General features: G+C 42.4%; 1 protein-coding gene across 1 annotated transcript in view; it reads left to right on the top strand.

Moving 5' to 3' along the window:
- Ror1 (receptor tyrosine kinase like orphan receptor 1) overlaps positions 1-20,885 on the top strand; it is a 151,249-nt gene that overhangs the window by 39,259 nt on the left and 91,105 nt on the right. Inside the window, exons 8-9 of the mRNA XM_042055304.1 lie at positions 5,365-5,652; positions 6,200-6,230. Coding sequence (XP_041911238.1) covers positions 5,365-5,652; positions 6,200-6,230 — 319 coding nt within the window. The remainder of the gene's footprint in view (positions 1-5,364; positions 5,653-6,199; positions 6,231-20,885) is intronic.

Raw genomic sequence — 20,885 nt, 5'->3', positions numbered from 1 at the left:
GAGACCAATCAATCCTTTTTGATGCAGCAGATTAGGGAAGTTCATTGCAATGGTTTCATACTTCACACTGGGGTGTGAGACAGCACCTGTAGCCTGATTTGGGTGTAATGTCCAAGGCGAATGTTCTGACTTACCTGAAAAGCTATTAAACACCCCTCCCTCTTCCAGATCTGTGAAACTGGATTGTTCTTACTCTATAGACTCATATCAACAGACTAAATGCTAAAACAAGAGGCAGGCCCTGATCTTAAATCATGATCTTAAATAGTACATTAGCAGCCAGATAGAATGATGACACTCTTCACTGCTGTGTATCTCTAGAACATAGTTCTTTTTTAGTAAAATATTTATATTATTTACTGGGTTCTTTTAGTTTTGAACAAATTAAACAAATTGCAAAATAAAAAATTCTCTTTGGAGTCCTCAATATTCCAAACAGAATATAAGAAAGAACAAGAGGTTTGAGATTTTTATTTTTATTTTTACATAAATGTATTTGATAACCAAGCCCACCCGTCACTCCTACCCCACCTGCTACCTCCTGTGTGTGAGAACTTCTGCCCTAGAGCAGGGGCTCTGGAGCTGAACTCATTTGTTGTAAATCTCAGCATTTGTTCATCATCTTGTGTCCTGACCAGCTCTCTTACCTCTCTCTGCCTCACGTTTCTCATAAGTAGGATGCTCATAACTACACCTGCCAGGACAGTACGTCCTAGGTAGGTGTTAGCCATGACAAATGCATCATCATCGTCGTCATTGTCATCGTCGTCATCACCCACTTTTGCTCAGGAACGCAGAGGGTGGAGTCAACGGAACCGATTTTTTTTTTCTCTCAATTATACCCACCTTCTACTGAGCTGCCATTGCATCATTGGTGGTCTATGGAAAGAGGGGAAAGCATGAGACGTGTCTCATTGCCTAAGCACGCATTGTCAGAGGCACTGACTCCAGCCACCAATGCGCAACAAAGTCAGGGAACAGCATAGAAGCCAAATGGTGTTGCCTGGTATTCAAGTTCGGCAGTGGCTCTGGGTTTGTCCTATGGAAACATACACTGCCCCAAGCAGAGGAAACCCAAGGGTCTCCAGGTGAAAGATAAGACAATCAGATCCCTGAGACTGCTATTCCACCAACAATTTAACCCTCATGGCTGTTAGCGGCAGAACCAGCCCTGGATCCTGCGATCTGATCAACTTCCTTTCCAGCCTGCAATGGCGGCTCAAGTTTTGCATGCAGAGCACAGAGCTAGGTCCCCTATACTGACACATGAAGCCACAGAACTTTCCAGAAAGAGCCTAGACCCCAGGCAGGTGAGATGACTCAGTGAGCAGAGGCACCCGCTGTCAAACCAGATGACCAGGGTTTGATTCATGGAACCCACATGCTGAGACAATTTCAGCCTTCAAACACACACACACACACAGAGAGAGAGAGAGAGAGAGAGAGAGAGAGAGAGAGAGAGAGAGAGAGAGAGAGAGAGAGAGAGAGAGAGAGAGAGAGAGAGAGAAAGAGAGAGAGAGAGAGAGAGAAACTAAGGTAGATAGAGGAGTGTATCTTTTTCATTTTATGGCTGTCAGAGTGCCTTGTGTCACTTAGTTGAAATGCCACCCTGATGCTTCTGCCCTTGGCCGAACTCAGTTGCAGTGTTTGACAGCTTTGTGGCTCCGGTGAGCAGCTGCACAGTCACAAACAAATACACATCTTGTCCTTTGCGCAAGGCTCTGGTTAGTGCATGCAGAGAAACATTTAGGTCTTTCTTTTGTCTCTCTGGAGAAATACTGACCTCAAGATGTCCTGTGGCCCCCTGGTGCTTTCAGAGAGAGGTGATCTCTTGTAGAGATACCTGTGACTAGATATCATGCAGAAGAGTCAGGCAGAGGTCTGGCCTCCCAGGAGAATAGAAATACCAGGCTCAGTTCTACTGGAGCTAAAGAAGGGCTTGGCCAGCCAAGAGCGTGCATATGTGTCCAGCCTCCGTTGACTCTGCTGATTGGGCATGTGATGGAGTTGAAGGCCTACGGTGCAAACTGGAAGGATATGACTTGGCGCCGTAGGCCTTAGGCAAGTCATTTGACCTCTGTGACCCTAGATTTCTTACCAAGAAGGAAGAGGTCGTGTTCCTTCCTTGAAGAAATGGGGAGAGGGGTGAACACTGCAGCAAATCCTTGGCATACAGACTTTGTTTCAATCTATAACTAGTGCCATTGAACTTCATGTAGTGTTGGCTAAGCCTGAGACTTGAAGGCCTTGGCTGCTGATACATTGGGGAGCCAGCTGTGTGAACAAGGGCTAGTCAGCTAACATCTGGTTCATAATTCCCTCTTCTTCAACTGGGGACTGTGAAGAATGGGCCTTTCCTACTTACCCAGATGGTACAGGGCTGGAGGAGAGAGAGGAAGGAAACCTCTGTGGCATTTGAAAAGCCTTCCACAGAAGACAACGGTTGCAAGACCCACGGTGGCACTCTTCAATGACACTTCAATTCTTGGGCTTCGGCAAACCCTGGCTTCAGCACTGCACACATGTCACTCAATTTAATTTTAATCTTCTTCTAACAGCTTTGCCAGCTGGGACCTATTTGCTGCTTAGTTTTTATGTTAGCTGTAACAAGGTACAAAGAGCTTAAGTCGCTTGCCCTAGGTTATATAGATAAGCTTGGGAGCAGAGAGAACACCTGAATATTCAAACCCAGCCAGTCAAATTTCAGAACCTAATGAATATTAGTTGCTAGGTTTATATGAGCGTTGTATGGTTTGCTTTTCCAAGTTTCTGTCTATAAAGAGCATATAGAAATCCTTTGAGGCTGTTAAGCTATGGTACTTCACGGAGCTGTTAATTAGCCCTTCCTACCTTCTGGGCATCTATCAAACATCTTAGGAACATATGTGCCTATACTCAGGCACAGTCATACCCATGGGCCAAGGATGGGTGGATTGATAGATACATAGCTCATAAGCAGAGTACAGAAACATGCTCCAAAATAGAGATCAGAGTATGCGTGTTAAAAAAAAAAAAGGCCTCTAACACAGTCCTTGTTGGACTCCCGGTCCCAAGCCTCTAGCACAGTCCTTCATGGACTCCAGTCCCAAGCCTCTAACACAGTCCTTGATGGATTCCTGGTCCCAAGCCTCTAGCGCAGTCCTTGGTGGACTCCCGGTCCCAAGCCTCTAGCGCAGTCCTTGGTGGACTCCCGGTCCCAAGCCTCTAGCGCAGTCCTTCATGGACTCCCGATCCTGTTGGCGAGAGCACAACCACCTTGAGATGAGAAGTGTGGTCAGAGCAGCAGTGAAAGGTGAGCTTTGTCCTACCACAAATGTGATAAATGTCACTCACAGGGACAACATGGTCCTGTGAGGCTGCAGAGCCTAACAGCACACCCCACCCCCGTCTTCCTGTGCAAACTTAAAAACAATAATCATTTGTTTTTATGAGTCTCTTTTACAGGCTTTTGGGTAATTAAATTTGGGTAGTTAAATATCTCAAGAAACAAAAAGTTATTTCCCAATAAAATTCCATTAAACGCAACAAACTTACTGGGTTCGGTGGTGTCCAGTATAGTAGCTATTGACCACATGCAGTAATTCAAATTTACAGGCTCAGCTAAAGGCAGGCATCAAGGCAAAACCAAGGTATATGGAGAGGTGGCAGGAACCTCAGGTGAGGGCCTAAAGAATCTCTCCACTCCCTTTTTCTTTGACCCCAGTCTTGAGCATCTCTTGTGTGTAATCATAGATGCTAGGATGAAGATGGTAATGACTGTTCTATTCAGAGCACAGAATTCTACAAGAACCAGACAAGGACAGATAGGAGAGAGAATATCTGTTAGGGGATAACCTATCCAAGGAAAAGAAAAACCAAAGAAAATTTCATATTGACAAATAGCAGTCTTCAACAATTGAACTTAGTTTTGAAAAATAACATATTCTCTGTAACTGAATTTCACAACTAATATTTATTGTTTTCTAAACACCATTGAAAAGCAGAGTTAAATAGATTTCATTAAAATTTTTAATGTAACAAATCTCAAAAGCAGCCAGATGCAAATGTAATCATATGATAATTCCACTTATATGAAAGCCTGGCATCAGCAAAATTACTCCTATGATGATAGAAATCAGAACAGTGGTTGCCTGGGGGAGGGATGGGAGGCAAGGTTTGGGAGCTGGGAGCAACTACAAAGGATTCAGGAACAGTTTCTGAGGTGTTTATCTATCTAGATAGGACATTGGTTGCACAGGTGCATGCATTTGCCAGTACTTGTGGGACTGTGCGTTATATGGAAAGCAAATTACATCTTGGTTAAAATTATGTGTTGAATTGATAAGAGATGGACAGATTAGATAAGTAGGTGATAGAAGAAGGAAAGATGAATGGACAGATGTACAGATGGATGGGTGGATGGATGGATGGATGGTTGTATGGATGGATGGACAGATGGATAGACAAACAGATGAGTGGATGGATGGATGGATGGATGGATGGATGGATAAATGGATGGATGGATAAATGGATGGATGGATAAATGGACAGACGGACAGATTGGTGGATGGATGGACAGATGGATAGACAGACAAATGGAGGGATGGATGAACAGATGGATGGATGAATGAACAGACAGATGGAAGGACAGATGGATGGATGGATGGATGGATGGATGGATGGATGGATGGATGGATGGATGGGTGGGTGGATGGATGGATGGATGGATGGATGGCACAACCTAACTTGTTCTGGCTCCATGAATGATACTATGAAAGTGTCCATTGCCCCTTTTTCTGGTAGTGATGTGGTCTCCATGAATCTTGTGCCACCAATAGGGGTTTGGGGTACACTTCCTGATTTTGTGTGCTGTGGAGATAATTGGGTTGCTCTTGCTTTTTCCTGTGTTTGATTCTTTCTTTTTCAAGGTGGACAAACAGGAAAAGTCTTTGTTAGAAGTTGAGAATGGTGTCATTTAGAGGTGAAAAGAGTCTAAGTAAATTTCAATATTACTGTCCCTTTGTCCTCATTTCCTCCTCTTCTTTGCTATATTATTATTTGCAACAAAAAACATGTATTGATTTTGTAATCTGAAGTTCAAAAAGTCATCTTTCCCTGGCTGAGAGAGTATGGCTATCCATGAGTGCAATTCACGTGCATGCGTGGGTCTTCTGTTCTGATCAGTCAACACTCTTCATCAGGTCCTGTGAGCTGTATCAGTAGCCATGGGATCTTAGTAAGTGCTGCCACCTCATTCCTTGCCTATGGCCATGTACTGATGTACCTCATTGTGACACTGGAGACATGCTGTAATATCCTGAATTTGCTTAGGGGTCCTTCTTCAGCTCTGTGTCCCTCTCATTGCCTCTCTTCTCTTGTCCACAGATTCTTACTTAACCCTTGATGAACCAATGAACAACATCACCACATCCCTGGGGCAGACTGCCGAACTGCACTGCAAAGTGTCTGGGAATCCGCCTCCCACTATCCGCTGGTTCAAGAACGATGCTCCTGTGGTCCAGGAACCTCGCAGAATCTCCTTCCGGGCAACCAACTACGGCTCTCGCTTGCGGATCAGAAACCTGGATACCACAGACACTGGTTACTTCCAGTGTGTGGCAACAAATGGCAAGAGAGTGGTTTCCACCACTGGAGTCCTGTTTGTCAAGTTTGGTAAGCAGCCTTCAGCTGGTTTGGCCATAGTTCATTGTGCCAGGACAGCCGGAGTCCATAAGGGCACTTACTGAAGCCCACAGCTGGTGCCATTGTACTTAATTTAGAAATAAGTAATCCACAGACCAGTAGGGCATTTCCATGGTCAGGAGAAATAGAGGAGGCTGCTTCTCTCTGACCTCACTTCCCCTACTAGAAACCCTTGTGCCGGGTAGCTCTCAGTACAGGTTGTCCTCACCCTGAAGTGTTGGCAATGGCTATGCCTGCCCATATGCAGTCACTAAGCCTCCTAGAGGGGCAGGGGATACCCTATTATAGTGCTTTGCACTTGTCTATGCAGTGTTTAGACCCTGTGCTGTGGGAGTTAGTCATGTTCTCACTGGTATGCTGGGATTCCTGGATAGAGGTGGTTGGGGGGAACCGAAGTCAAAAGAGTGAATCCAAGAAAAATCAATACAGGTGGGAACGTTCGTTGTCATTGGTGGATACACTCTTCCTCACCCTCCAGTTACCCAGACTGCGTCTTTTGTTGTTCTTGTTTCTCTAGGGCCTGCTCCTACTGCAAGTCCAGGATCCTCGTAAGTACTCCACATCTCTAAGCTCCGCCATTTCGAAGCTTTTCTCCGTAGGTTTCTGGGCAGAGGCAAAGTTGTCCTGTGCACGAGCCAGAACACTGTGTTTCCAGATGCCGTTGCCTTTGCTTTCTCTCTGATGTGAAGCCCCACAGGAGACCAGTCCTGGCAGTAATCTCTAGTCTAGCAATCAGGAATCCGACTGATCAAAGCAAACCTCTTCCTACATTTACTATTTTTAAATGAAGCTAACAGTTAGCGGCAACAGTGGATTTGGTCAAATCAAACAAAAAAATGATGGAGTGCTGGCTTAGGAACTTTTCCTCCCGCCACCAGGGTCTGTTTTACATTCTGCAAGCATTTCTGATGCTGTGAATTATTGCACAGGGCAACATTAGCTGATCACTTTATTTTTTATTCCTTTCAAAGAACTCAGCAGCTAAAGTTCTAACTCACAAAGAGGAGGGGGAGCCCCATCTTGATTGAGAGTCCCCTGGAAGTTAGATTCCTTCCAAGTCCCTTGATAATGGAGTTTAAGGATTCCATTTCTTTAAATGATGCTATTGTTGATGCGTTTATTATTCTGGCTGAGGGATTCTCATCTTTCACTCTAGAAACATCCACTTGAGGAGGTGTTTCTTTTTTACTCTTTATGTATATTTTTATTTGGAGAGAAAGACCCATTTATTCAAACTTTGCAGGGAAACACACACACACACACACACACACACACACACACACACACCCGCCTTGCCTCTGTATTCTGTAGACTTACGGGATAGAATTCACCAGGTCTGCTGTAAGAGCCTCAGTATGCCTGGCTTGGACCACACCAGGGTGAAAAGTAACAGCCACTTAGCCTGCTCTAATCCCCTCTGTGCCACTTAATTACAGAGTGAGGTATTTCAGGGCATTGGTGTGTACCTGGAGGCCCAATGGCCCACAATCCCATTAATAAAATAGGTACTGGGTAAAAATAAACATTGGCCTTCAGCCACACTGCTCTGCTGTTTCATCAGCCAGTTAAAGGCAACTGTGAAAGAGTCTTTAAAATCACCCGGTGCTAATTGCCTTCTACCTACTGCCATCTAAAACATGGCTTGATCTCAGAGCGATCGGAAGTTTGGCCACTCAGCCTCGCATCTCTTGAAGCTAACTTCTCCTTTTTTTAAAAAACCGTCTCACCAATTCCATTGTATATGGAATTCTTTTGAAGTCTTATTTAAACAAAGATTAAAACTTTTGTTACATGCCTTAAAACCACTTCCCACATGGGTCCCTTATTTGTTCGTATTAACCCGTGTTTCTAATGTGGCTGGTAATCCGGTCACAGGAGGCTTTTGTGGTTCACTAACTTTCCTTTGCCGTGCAGCCCAAGGCTGTTGACATTCTGTCTGCTGCGTTTGCCTAAGAAAGATAGTTCTTTGTAATCCCAATGGTTTTAAAAACCGACCTGTCCTCCTTTCTGTCCGTGTTGGCTTTTTCTTGATCGCCATCTTTCTGGTGAAGCCAGTACATTGTGATTTAATTTCATACAGATAATCTCCTGAAGAGGAGACTGAAGTTCATTAAAGATACCCACCCACATCTAAAGGGATCTGCTGAGATTTGTATTTCACGTTTGCTGTCTGAGCACCCACTGAGTTTAGGTGGCACATGGTGTCTATAGCTGCCATGCTTGCTTGGGCCAGTCATGTTGATTTGCCTAAAAATCTTCAACCCAAGTTGGCAACTTCACAGGGCCTTTTCCGGCTCAATCTCATTTTGGCATTCGTCGTTGTCATTTTGATGCTTTTATTTTCTTTCCTCGGGATGTGCGATGGTGTGTGTTGACACCAGAAGGCTATGTCCTCTTCCATCCGGCTCTGCTTTCTTCCCTTGAAGTCAAGATCTCTCGTAGAACCCAAAGTTAGGCTGGTGACCACCAAGCCCCGATTCTCCTGCCTCCTTTACCCCTGCCCCCCATATTGGAGTTAAAACTACTCACAACCATACCTGACATTTTCTGTGACTTCAGAAGATTTGAACTCAGGTCCTCATCCTTCTACAGTAAGTGCTGTTACCCACTGAGCCATCTACCCAGCCCCAGTATACCTTTCTGAAAAACCCATAGCATTGTCTCCTTTCTTAATTCCCAGTGCTTACCCTGTCTCTAGGAGTTCCCAAGACTAACTCCCAGACAGGGTGGTGGTAGTTCCAACCATGCCCTCAGAGTCCATAGTGATCAGGCAAACCCAGGAGCAGTCAGAAATAAACAGAATGGGAACTGTAGGGACATCGCGGCATTAATGGCCTTCTTGGAAATTTGCTTTTTCCCAAAAATAGAAGTGCTGTTTACAAGTTTACTTGTAATTAGCTCAGTCAGAGTCACTGAAAATAAAACAAAATGAGCATCTGAGGCACTGTCCAAACATCCAGAACATCACAAGGGTGAGATGCAGGAGACAGAACCCAGAGGAAGCCAGGACTGGAGATCTCAGCCCAGGAGACCTCCAGTCCCTCCTGAGGGACCAGCCAATTCAGGTTTTCACAAAACAGCTTCGGGATGGTAAGGGTGACTTGAGGGTTTTCGATGGCTCTGTTTATAACCTCAAATGTTAGTGCTGCTGTATTTGCTAGTCTCTAGACCACCCCAAGCAGTTACAAGCCCTGGAGCAAAGACAGCTGAGGCTCATGCTGTCCGAGGCTGTAAAAGGTATAAATGAAGCCAGCACACCTGCCAAGTGATAATTCTCCATCTACCACATTGACAAATACTCCTTCACATCCCAAAATAAAAAAAAAAGTGTGAAAAATTGGTTTTCTATAATTGAAAGCCCAGACTATCTAAATTTACAATTTTAACATTATTTTGTATGAATGAGTATAATGCTCATGGGCTAGACACATATATAATGTATATGATTTTATATGTTACATCTGTAAAATTACTTTTCCTCATTGTCCCACATGGACTTGCTTCACATAGGGCTGAACTTTGGGGAATTTTACATACCAGGTTCAAAATAGACATGAGATCATACCTGATAATCATCATTATAGACTATGCTACTGATTTTATAATCCCATCATGCATGTTGGTATTAAATGCACACGTCTCAACGTGTATAAATTGAAGAGTGTGGTCACGTGCCCCTCATCAGTGGAGATGTAGATGAGCAAAAGTGTCATCAGGCAACTTTGTCATTGTGTATCTAAGAGCAAATTTACAGACCTCTAGATAATGTAAGTCAGTCGCTTCATGCGACTACTGATGGAATCAAGACACACAGAACATTTTAAAAAATGCAAGAGGCTGCTGACAACTCCACACAGCACATTTGTAATAAACATTTTAGGTGTCCGCTCTCCATAATGATGAATGGTATATGTCCTCTATGACCGAGTGATGTAAACTGCATAGCTGAGACATTAGAGCAGTCTCATACAGCTCTGGAAGCTAGAATTCTGATAGCAAGGCATCTGTAGGGTTGGCTCATCCTAAGCGTTGCAAGGAAAGCTTTCTGTATTCTCCCGGGACTCACCAGTACTTGCTGACATCCATCGGCTCATGGACACATTGCTTGAGTTTGGGCTTGAAGCTCCATGGTGCTCTCCCGGCAGAGTTCTCCAAATAATCCCCTTCCGTGAGAAGCAGCAGTAGCACCGTGCTAGGACTCACATCGTTGCTTTGATTGACCCTGCAAAGACCCAACTTTCATCTAAGATTGCATTCTGCATTTCGGGGGGATTAGAGCCTCCTCATTCTAATTTGTGGAGAGGGCACAGTTCAGTAGACAACTCTTATTATTGCAAAATCTTGCTCAGTCATGTGATATGCTGGCTAAGTATATTTCTCCAAAACATGAGAACTTTCACAAGTAATGATTTGGATCTAATGAGAAGCCAAGATTATAGATGCTCTGATATTCAAAATGCTGTTTGCTGTGCAAAAAAAAAAAAAAAAAAAAATTATTACAGCTGCGCCGAGAGGAAGCCTGTGGCCAGGTGACTGGTTTTTCTTTCCTCTTGCTGAAATGCTTCCTTCAGTGATGTCTTCTCCATATGTTAGACAGCATCTCCTGCCCTGACAGAAGCACAATACCCGCAGACTACCCATCACTGTCAACTTGGGTGGGGATGTGTTCCCTGGGACCAGAGCCATGCTGATCTCATGAGCGACATTTGAGGTTCTGTTTATACTGTGCCAGCCTGGAGTGCTGAGTCTCAAGGCACAAAAGGGCCCATGTGAACTCCTTACTTTTACTAAATTCATTTCATAGTTTTTTTTATAATGTGGGCACAGGGTGTGCTTGGATTTTCTCTGCCCCCTTCCTATCTTTCTGCATAACCGTTTTGCTGATCACTTTAAAGTGCACACGACTCAGTGTTGGTATTGTCACAGTTGTGCAAGCCTCGTTACTACCTCACAATACCTGTACTTTGGTGTTAGGCTTATTTGACTTTAGCATAATAGTTTGGGGTCCAACCACTTTATAGCATCCAGTACTTCATTGCTTTTATGAGTGATTGATATTCCACTGTGTAGTTAAATCACATTTTGTTTATTTCTTACTGTTGGACACGTGGGTTACTTCTGATTTTTACCTATTCAGCATAAAGCCATTGTTGTCTGAGGTTTCTGTCCTGCCCGGTTTCTGCAGTTGTTAAGTCCCAAAGAAATCACACAGAGGTCTACATTAATTATAAACTGATTGCCCATTAGCTCAGGCTTCTTATTAACTCTTATAACTTATATTAGCCCATTAGTCTTGTCTGTGTTAGCCACGTGGCTCAGTACCTTTTTCAGCAAGGCAGTCACATCTTGCTTCTTTTGTAACTGGGTCATAACTACAGAATATGCTTCCCTCTTCCCAGAATTTTCGTTGCCACACCTCTACTTCCTGCCTGTTCCCCCATCTGTACTTCCTGCCTGGCTACTGACCAATCAGCATTTATTTAAAATATAAGTGTCAGGGTACAGAGCCATGTATAGGGTTTTGTTTTGTTTTATTTTTAGGGTATGTGGTGTGTGTTTTCAGCTTCTTGGGCATGTTACCTGAAAGTGTAATTCTGGGAACACATGAAGATTATGTGTTTGCCAATTTTGCAGAATGGCAAGGCTGTTTTCTAAAGGAGCTGCACAGTTTTATATTAACAAACAGCGACAAAAAGGCAAAAGGATTTGAATCTCTCCATTTGTTCTCTGACACTTGTTTCTAGTCTAAAATTTGTATCTGTCTATCTATACATCATCTATTAATCATCCATCATCTATTCATCTATCTATCTATCTATCTATCTATCTATCTATCTATCTATCTGTTCATCTGTCTGTCTGTCTGTCTGTCTGTCTGTCTGTCTCTATCCACTATCTACCTCAGCCATCCTAGTGTCCATGATCCTTGACAGAACTTTAATTTTCATTTTCCTAAGGACTAATGGTATTGAGTATCTTTTATGTACTTAATGGACATTTATGTATCTTTGGGAAATTTTAAAAATTCTTTGTAAATAGCTTGATAATTTAATCTTTTCATTCTTTGCTACAAGGAGTCTCCATATAATACACACACACACACACACACACACTTCTCAGATATAGGACTTCAAATGTTTCTGTCATTCTCCACATTATCCTTACATTTATACTTTTGAGAAAATATTGCCTAACACAAGCTCCCAACATTTTTCTTCTTTGTTTCTCATGGTGTTAGTTCATAGCTTTATATCTTACATTTAGATTCTGGTTTGTTTTGAGTTGACTATTGCATATGGTACAAAGTTAAGAGTATAGAGTCATTCTCTATAACCATTCCAACAGTGCCAGTATCATTTTATTACTAAAAAGACAATCTTTACTCTTTGTGCTCTTTAAACCTGCTGACCATAAATATATGAGCTTATTTCTGTAATTTTACCCCATTGATCTATGCTTCTTGCCTGTGTCAGTCTAATGGAATATGCATTACTACAGTTTCATGGAATTTGTAGGGAGTTTTGAAGTCAGGAAATGAGTTCTCTATACCAATCATTATATACTGTTTCATTAGATAACAGAAGCAGTAGAATATATGTAGATAGATGGTTGGTTGATTGATTGATTAGTAGATAGATAGGAAGGAAGGAAGGAAGGAAGGAAGGAAGGAAGGAAGGAAGGAAGGAAGGAAGGAAGATAGATATTACAGAAAATTGGCTGATGTAAATGTGTGGACTGGCAAGTTCACAATCTATGGAGTAGAGCGCTGAGGTGAGTTTGAGCCATAGGGCTGCAATCCTCAGGTGGGAAACCTCAGTTCTGCTCTTACTGGCCCTGAAACTAACTGGGTCAGGCTAATCCAAATACCAACGTCATCCTCCATAGTCAATCAGCAAGTCCTGTCAGAGCAACAGCTAGTCTCGGGTCTGACTGAGTAGTTAGGAACCAGACCTTGACAACTTGACAAATAACAATTGGCCATCGCATCTTCAGTGTTGTTCTTTGTTCAAGACTTTCCATGTGTTTTGGGTCCCTCACATTTCCAGGTGTATCTTAAAATTAGTTTTGTTAATAGTTATGAAAATTATGTGGGGATTTGAAAAATACACTGACTATCAATCTTTTAATGATTTGGAGAGTATTCCCATCTAAACAATGTTAAATCTTCTGTTCTGTGAACATGGGTATACCATTTTATTTATTTAATTTTCCTACATAGCATTTTAGACTTTGTTGTACAAATCATCTTCATTTGTAGAAAAAATATACTTCTGCATATTTAATTATTTTAATATTAGTACTATGGCATTGGTTTCATTTTTAGATTATTCATTCTACTCTATGGTTCATTTCTATAAACTCATCCTATGTCCTGTAGACTTTGTGAGCTAGCGACATGACCTTGTTCCTCAGCTCTAGTGTGTCTGTGTTTGTGCCTCTGTATCTGTGTCTCTATATATGTGTCTGTGTATGTCTGTGTGTCTCTGTGTCCATCTGTATGTGTTTACATCTTTGTGCATGAGTGTGTGTGGAATGTGTGTGTGTCTGTGTGTGTGTGAAATGTGTGTCCATCTGTGTGTGTTTATATCTGTGTGTGTGCCTCTGTGTGTGTGTGTGTATTCCCCAGGACTCTTCATCTATAGGATGATGTTATCTGCAATGTCAGATTCTTGAGCTTCTTCCTCCTCATCATAGATGCTTTTTATTTCTATTTCCCACCCATCGGCCCTAGTTGGACTTAATCATAAAACATGGAGTGGAAGTGGTGAGAGGGCAGATCCTGTCCCTTTCCCTCACCTAAGGGGGAAAAACTTTCAGTGTTTCACCGTTGAATTTGATGCCAGCTATGGATTTTGCATGGTATCCCTGCATCAGGTTGGGAAAAAGTTGCCTCATTATTCCTCTTTTCGTGTGTGGTTTTTATTATGCTTAGATATTGAGCTTGACCGAATAATTTCTCTGTGTCCTGTGAGATGATCATGGGATTTTGTTAGTCCTTCTTAGTGTAATGTATTGCATTGATTGATTGATAAAATCATCATTCATAGAATATGTTCTACACTCTGAAGGTCCCTTATGTATATTACTGAATTCCATTTGCTTACATTCTTTTTTAATACTTAAATTCATATATATATATATATATATACGTATATATATATATACGTATATATATATATACATATATACGTATATATATATATATATATATATATATATATATATATATGGCTGGAGAGATGGCTCAGAGGTTAAGAGCATTGGCTATTCTTCCAGAGGTCCTGAGTTCAATTCCCAGCAACCACATAGTGGCTCACAACCATCTATCATAATAAATAAACAAATCTTAAAAATACATTTTTGAGGCATGTACATATGAAGGTCAGAGAACGGTTTGCAGGAGTCAATGTCCTTCTTCCACCATGCGGGTCCTGGGGATCAAATTCCTTTTCCTGCTGAGCCATCTCACCTACCCCTTCCATTTTGTTTGCTGTCATTTTATTCCGGGTGTTGCTTTCTATGTTTATAAAGGGTATTAATCTCTAGCTTTCTTGTGATATCTTGGCATAGTTCTGATAGAAGCTTAATACAAAGCTCTTCAAATGAATTAGGAAGCATTTTCTTGTTTAGCAAACCTACAAGGGAATTCTGTTTATTCATGCAGATGCTGATATAATTCACCCTGAAATTCACTTGAAAGGTTTTAAAGTTACTAGTTCAACTTCTTCACTTATATGCATATATTCTTTTCTTCCTAGTCGGTTTGGATAGTCTGTGTCTTCCATGAAGTTTGTTCATTGTGTTCAGATTTTCCAGGTTGTTGGCATATAGCTATTCACGTTATTATTCCCATGTTGTTCTTTTCATTTCTGTGACATTAGTAATGGCATCTCTCATTTCATTCTTGATTTTAGTAGCTTGTATCATTTTCTCAGTCAGAGTAGCTAGCCAAGCATTGGTTGGTCTTTTTCTTTAAAAATAAAAAAAAAAACTAAATAATTCAAATGATGTAATACGACCATTCTGGATATCAGCTTGCCTCCCTTGTGACATTGCTGTGTGGTGTCATTCTCATTTGTTCAGAGACTTTCCTGGACTGAGTGTATACAGTCTTTATTTTCTGTCGATACAAGCAAGAAGTCAGTGCACTATGAGCATGCTTTCTTGGTGATCCTTAAAGCAAGGATTCTGCTACTGTTTGCCAAGGGCCCCCGTGAGTGTGTGGGGCCTGCTGCCTCCGGTACTCCAGCAGCTAACATTTGTGCTGTCGCTTCATGTTCTGCTGACGTAGGGCCTCCCAGAGTGCCAGAAAGAAGAAACGGGTTTGCTTTCCTGGTCATACATAGCTTCTCTCATGCAAGTACCCTATATTCCTATATCAGAGGGTTCCGAGGCTAGTGGACATACATCTCTGTGCTTTGATGACTTTCAGCTTTGTGGCCCCACTCTCGTTTCTCCCAGATGGGATTGCTACAGGAAAATGTGATCACTTTTTTCTCAACCAGTGTCATGGGACCAGGACTTCGTCTCCGTGAAACTGCATGGCTGGTCAAATGAAGACAAGCTTGTGAGCGGGACGTTTCCAGAGTGTCCAGCAAACCAAGTCATGTCAGGTGTCTGGAGATCAGACTTCGGGGGCGTTCAAGACCTGCTCTGCCTTCCCTAGTGACTGCCATTTCACGAGGTGGAGGTTAGGCTTTGGGGACATTCAAGACCTGCTCTGCCTTCCCCAGCCACTGCCACTTCACAAGGCAATAAAGAATGTTGGAGAAGAGACCAGGGCGAGTTACATCACAGGACTCTGGCTAACAAAGCTCAGCTTTTGTGGTTTCTGTCTACCCTCTCACCTAACACAAGCAACCCTGGTGTGGCACTCACCATACGCTCGGTCTTCTCTTCGTAGAGGGTGTATGTGCTTCTTTTCTTTCATCCTCTGGGGTCTTCTTCAGTTCTGTGTGTTCAAAGGCTATGCTATTTGGAAAGTATCCATCATAGTTAGGGTTTTCATTGCTGTGATAAAACACCACGAGCAAAAGCAGATTGGGAAAGAAAGGGTTCATTTAGCTTACAATTCCCGGGTCACACTCCATCACTGATGAGCACTGGGACTGGAGCTCAAAGGCAGCAAGGAACCTAGGGACAAGGGCTGAAGCAGAGATCATGGAGGAGTGTTGCTCACTGGCTTGCTTCTCATGGCTTGTTCAGCCTCCTTTCTTACACAACTCAGAGTCTCCTACTTAGGAGTGGCACCACCCACCATGTACCTACCTCCTACACTAATTATTAATCAAGAAAACACCTCAAAGAAGCAGGTTTTCAATTGAGGTTTCCTCTTCTAAAATGTCTCCGTCTTGTGTCAAGTCGACAAGAAATTAACCAATACAGTATCTATGTCACCAGGATGTTGAAGATTAGATTAATTAACAAAATGCTTCATGTCAGAGCCTGGCGCGTGTTAGGAGCTGAATAACACTAGCTAATGTTATCATTGTCATCACTCCTGTTTGAACAAAGAAGTCAGTGTCCTCCTGTGAACGATCTGCCCTGCCATGACCCCCAGCCGAAGACCTTGAAACCTTTATTTCCTTTTCTCTCATCAGCTTTTGGCTGAAATCCCTTTCAATGGAAAAAAAAAAGCCAAGTAGCTTTTACTGATTTTTCCCCCTCTCCTTTTATCTGTTTCCAAGTCCCAGGCATGCTGAAAAAGTAAAGCTGGGTGCTGGCCACCCCAGGAAGTGATAACAGAGCTTTCAACTCTAGATAAACTCAAGGAGATCTTTCAACACAGCTACTCAGGCAGTTCGGAGATGTGACGTCCTGTAGAGAGGAGACCAGGAAGTCACTCAGCATCTGGGCCAGACCACAGAGGGACACCATTCCAGTGAAGCCGGCTAACCATGGTGTCCTCATCAAAACCATCTTAGACTTTGCATTCCTCAGAGCAAGGACAGATGGTTGGAATGTAGGCAGATTAGACAAGAAGGATGTCCAATCCCAGGGGACAGGCCCAAGATACAGAAGGTTGAGAAGCCAGCCTCTTAGGTCACAACCTACCCTTGTCACTCAGCAACCTCTCCTGTATGAACAGGGTGAGGAAAGCTCCCATTCAAAGGACACTTGGGGCGATCACCTACCTCTGTGTGCTGGACACATCCAAAAAGAGAAAAACCCTTGCCTTCCAGCCAGACAGATGTTTTCTGGAAGCTCGTCTTCGAGCTTCTTGTTCCTTGCGTTAGCTGTGTCAGCAAGTGTGTGTTAAGCAGGGCAGTAGACAGCTCTGCGTTTCTAGCATGCTCCTAGGGCTTGGCCATGCCACTGGCTCACACACCTGGAGAAACAAACACTTGTGGAGACGTGTTTGAATTCTAGCCTTTCTGTGTCACTCACTAGCCAGTGACCTTAGGCAAAGAGCTTACCTTCTCTGGCACTGAGTTTCTATTTTGCTCACTGGAGATCTTGGGCTCAATGTCCCCTAAGGTTTCTTCCAACTGAATTTGATACCTAATTGACACTCAGTGTATTATTTCTTCTATTATTATTAAAACCTCATCAAGATTCTGAATTCCATGCTGTCAGCTCCTATGTTCTTTTTCTCTACTCTGGGATGTTAGTAGTTCTCTTTTCTGTCATGAAAATACATTCTGTCTATTCCAAACAAAACCCTATTCAGTTATATTGAGTCCGTAAGAAAATAATGGCCCCTAAGAGCAGACCCTAAGATTCTGAAGAGGCTGCTAGACAAGGAGGCTAAAAACAGGAAACTACTAGAAATTTGCTTCCTGAGACTCTCTGACTATACTTGGAAGCTGGGGTAGACACCAAGCTCCACTCTATGCCTGGGGTAGACACGGAGCTCTGCTCTGTGGCGGGGTAAACAGGGAGCTCTGCTCTATGCCGGGGTAGACAGGGAGCTCTGGTCTGTGCTGGGGATACACACGAAGCTCTGCTCTGTGCCGGGGATAGATGCAGAGCTCTGTGCTGTGCTAGATACCTGCATAAAGGCATCTGTATTGAAACTTCAAAAGCACAAACGTTCTTGTTGCTGAGACAAAAATACCTGTCAAAAAGCAACTTAAAGGAGAAAGGGTTTATTCTGGCTTACAATTTGAGGGACTGTAGTCCACCATGGCTGTGGAGGTGTGATGCCAGGATCGTGAGCTGGGCCATCACATTCAATTGGCAGCCAAACAGTAAAGAGACATGAATGCTGGCAGTCAACTCGCTTTTTCCTTTTTGTGTAGTCCAGGATGCCAGCCCATGGGAGAATACCTCCTAATTTCAGGGTGAAATTTCCCTCCTTGATGGAGGAGTGTCTATGTGTTACTTTCATTATTAATAAAGATACTGCCTTGGCCCTTTAAGAGACAGAAAATTAGGTAGGCGGAGTAGACAGAACAAAATTGTGGGAAAAAGGAAACAGAGTTAGGGAGACGCTTCAGGCAGCCGCCATATGCAGTCGCCATGCTTCTCCTCTCTGAGATGGACGCAGGTTAAGACCTCTCCTGGTAAGCCACCCCTCGTGGTGCTATATAAATGACTAAATATGGGTTAAAGCAAGATATGAGAATCAACCAATAAGAAGCTACAGATAACGGGCCAGGGGCCAGGCAGTATTTAAATGAATACAGTTTCCGTGTAATTATTTTGGGTAAAGCTAGCCGGGTGGCGGGACACAGCCTCGCCCCTCCCTTCTACACCTCCTCTGTTAGACCTAGGAAACACCCTCGTGGACACACCCAGAGATGTATTTCCATGGTGATTCTAAATTATAGTCAAGTTGACAAGATTAACTATCTTACTTGGCCTCATTAAAATCTAAAGACAGACATTAGCCATTCTCACTGTACAGATACAAAAGGGGTTTACAGAGCTCATGCTGGTGTATCCCCTCTCCTTGTTGAAGGAAGTAATCAAGAATACATGCAGGAGCCAGCCGGTGGTGGCACATGCCTTTAATCCCAGCACTCTGGAGACAGAGGCAGGCGGATCTCTGTGATTTCAAGGCCAGGCTGGTCTACAAGAGCTAGTTCCAGGACAGACTCTAAAGCTACAGAGAAATCCTGTCTTGAAAAACCAAAAAAAAAAAAAAAAAAAAAAAAACATGCAGGAACTACATATTTGGCCATCTTCAGCATTTCATGGCTAAAAGAACTCACACTGCTACAGTGATTTATATTTATGAAACAGGCAAGGAAGTGACTCTAGGAATAGCAGGAAATAAATGTATAATGGAAGTTGCTCAGAGATCCTGGGTCACATAGTACACCTTTTCTCAGCAGGTCTCAAACTTCATTGGCATAGATGTGAAAAACATGAATTCTAAGAAAGCCAAAGCCGGTTCATAGCTGAGGCCTCTTGTAGAGACCAGTTCACAGATGTTCATTCCTAGCTTGATAGCAGACCTTAACCGAAACTCCAAGACTTCCCTGAAGCTACATGAAAATCATAAATCTATTCCTTCTTACTAAATATTGTCAATCACCTAATACCTCTTACCCTAAACCACCCGCTTTACAGGGTAGATTACTATGATAAATATAGATACTAAAATAAAGTACTCCATAGTGACTGCCAATAATCACTGCTTCCAAAGTTTAATTTGCAGTAGGTCAGGCCAACTGAGATTACCCAACACTGTTGGCCTCGCTTTTATATAGATTGGGAACCTGCTCTTAGGACTTGGAAAACAGTAAAGTAACACAAATGCAAATTCTTGCCATTGGTGTTAGACGTGCCCTAGGAATAATTTATTAGTTATCATGAGTCAGTCATCAGTCACTTCAAGAGCAGACCTAATATATTTATTGCCAATCTCCAATGGCCCTACCCGCCACTCATTTTCTAAAACTAACAAATATAAATTTGACTTTTCAAGAATACCTTAAAAAGCCACACATACACATATATAGTACATGATATTTGATATAGCTATGTACTAAAAGGTGATTGATGACTGACCCACAATAGCTATTCATTATTCCTAGGACATTTCTAACCCCAATGGCAAGAATTTCTATTGGAGTCACTTTACCGTTTTATAATGAAATGTCCTTCATGCTTTTTTTGTAACTCTTCGGTGTCCAGTGTATATTTTATAATGACAACACACCATTTGATGCTAAATTTTTATCAGAAATAATTGCTGCCATTGGATTTAATAAGATTATTAAAACACAGATCTGCCCGGTGGTGGTAGCACACTCCTTTAATCCCCGTACTCGGGAGACAAATGGATTTCTGTAAGTTTGAGGCCAGCCTGGTCTACAGCCAGTGTTGTTACACAAATAAACCCTGTCTCTAAGAAGCAAAAGCAAAACAAAACAAAACAAAACACTGATCAAGTCACTTCAAATACAAGGTTTTCTAGTAACTAATAACTCTTATCATTTTTTTGTGTTGATTTCACTTTGAATCACAATTTATTAGTTTTCCAACTACATTTATCCAAATTAAGTAAATGTGCTAAATCTTATAGCAACTTAGTACCATTTATATCAAATTCAAAGGTATAGTGCAAAAATTGAAAAGCAGGACTCAATTTATTGATATCAAAAAATCATTTTTCAAATTTTTTTCCTGTAGTTTTTGTAGCCAGTTCGCAAAGTACTGTCAGTTACAGTTAATATCTGCAGAATAATTCCCACTAAATATACAAATTCAGCAACTATAGATGTGTATTGCAAAAAGCCACAGTAGAACATACCTTCTGTGCCTGCTTTGCTAGTCCCCGTGAGTTTCTCCCTTTATGGAAGCTGTGAGGTCAGCTGGTCATACACAGTGTGGTAGCCGTGACAGTGTGTTACAGGGTGGTAACAGTGAGAACCTGTGCCATTTGTTTGCCCTTGACTCTTGAGTCTTTGGTGGCACACATTGGAATCAGCAGTATAGTTAACCTTTGTAAGCCTCTTCCGTGACTAGTCAGCAAGCCCCCGGGGAGCATGGCCGTTGTTGTGCTTTCTCTCCGTGCCAGGAAACACTGGCAGTGACTCTTCTTGCTCACATATCTGAAAGGGTTGGAGCAGCTCTATCCTACCATGTTTTCTAAAATCAGTTTCAGAAAACTTGAGCACAGATATTTTCTTTTTTTTTTTCATGGTTTTCTTTTATTGAAAATAGATTCTTTTCTAGTACAGTATATCCTGATTACAGTTTTCTCTCAGTCTACTCCTCCCAGTTCTTCCCCACCCACCCCTCCTCCCCTC

Source organism: Arvicola amphibius, chromosome 6 (assembly GCF_903992535.2).
Source record: "Arvicola amphibius chromosome 6, mArvAmp1.2, whole genome shotgun sequence".
NCBI lineage: Eukaryota > Metazoa > Chordata > Mammalia > Rodentia > Cricetidae > Arvicola > Arvicola amphibius.
Note: the sequence above shows the minus strand (reverse complement) of the source record. Positions and strands in the feature narration are given on the sequence as shown.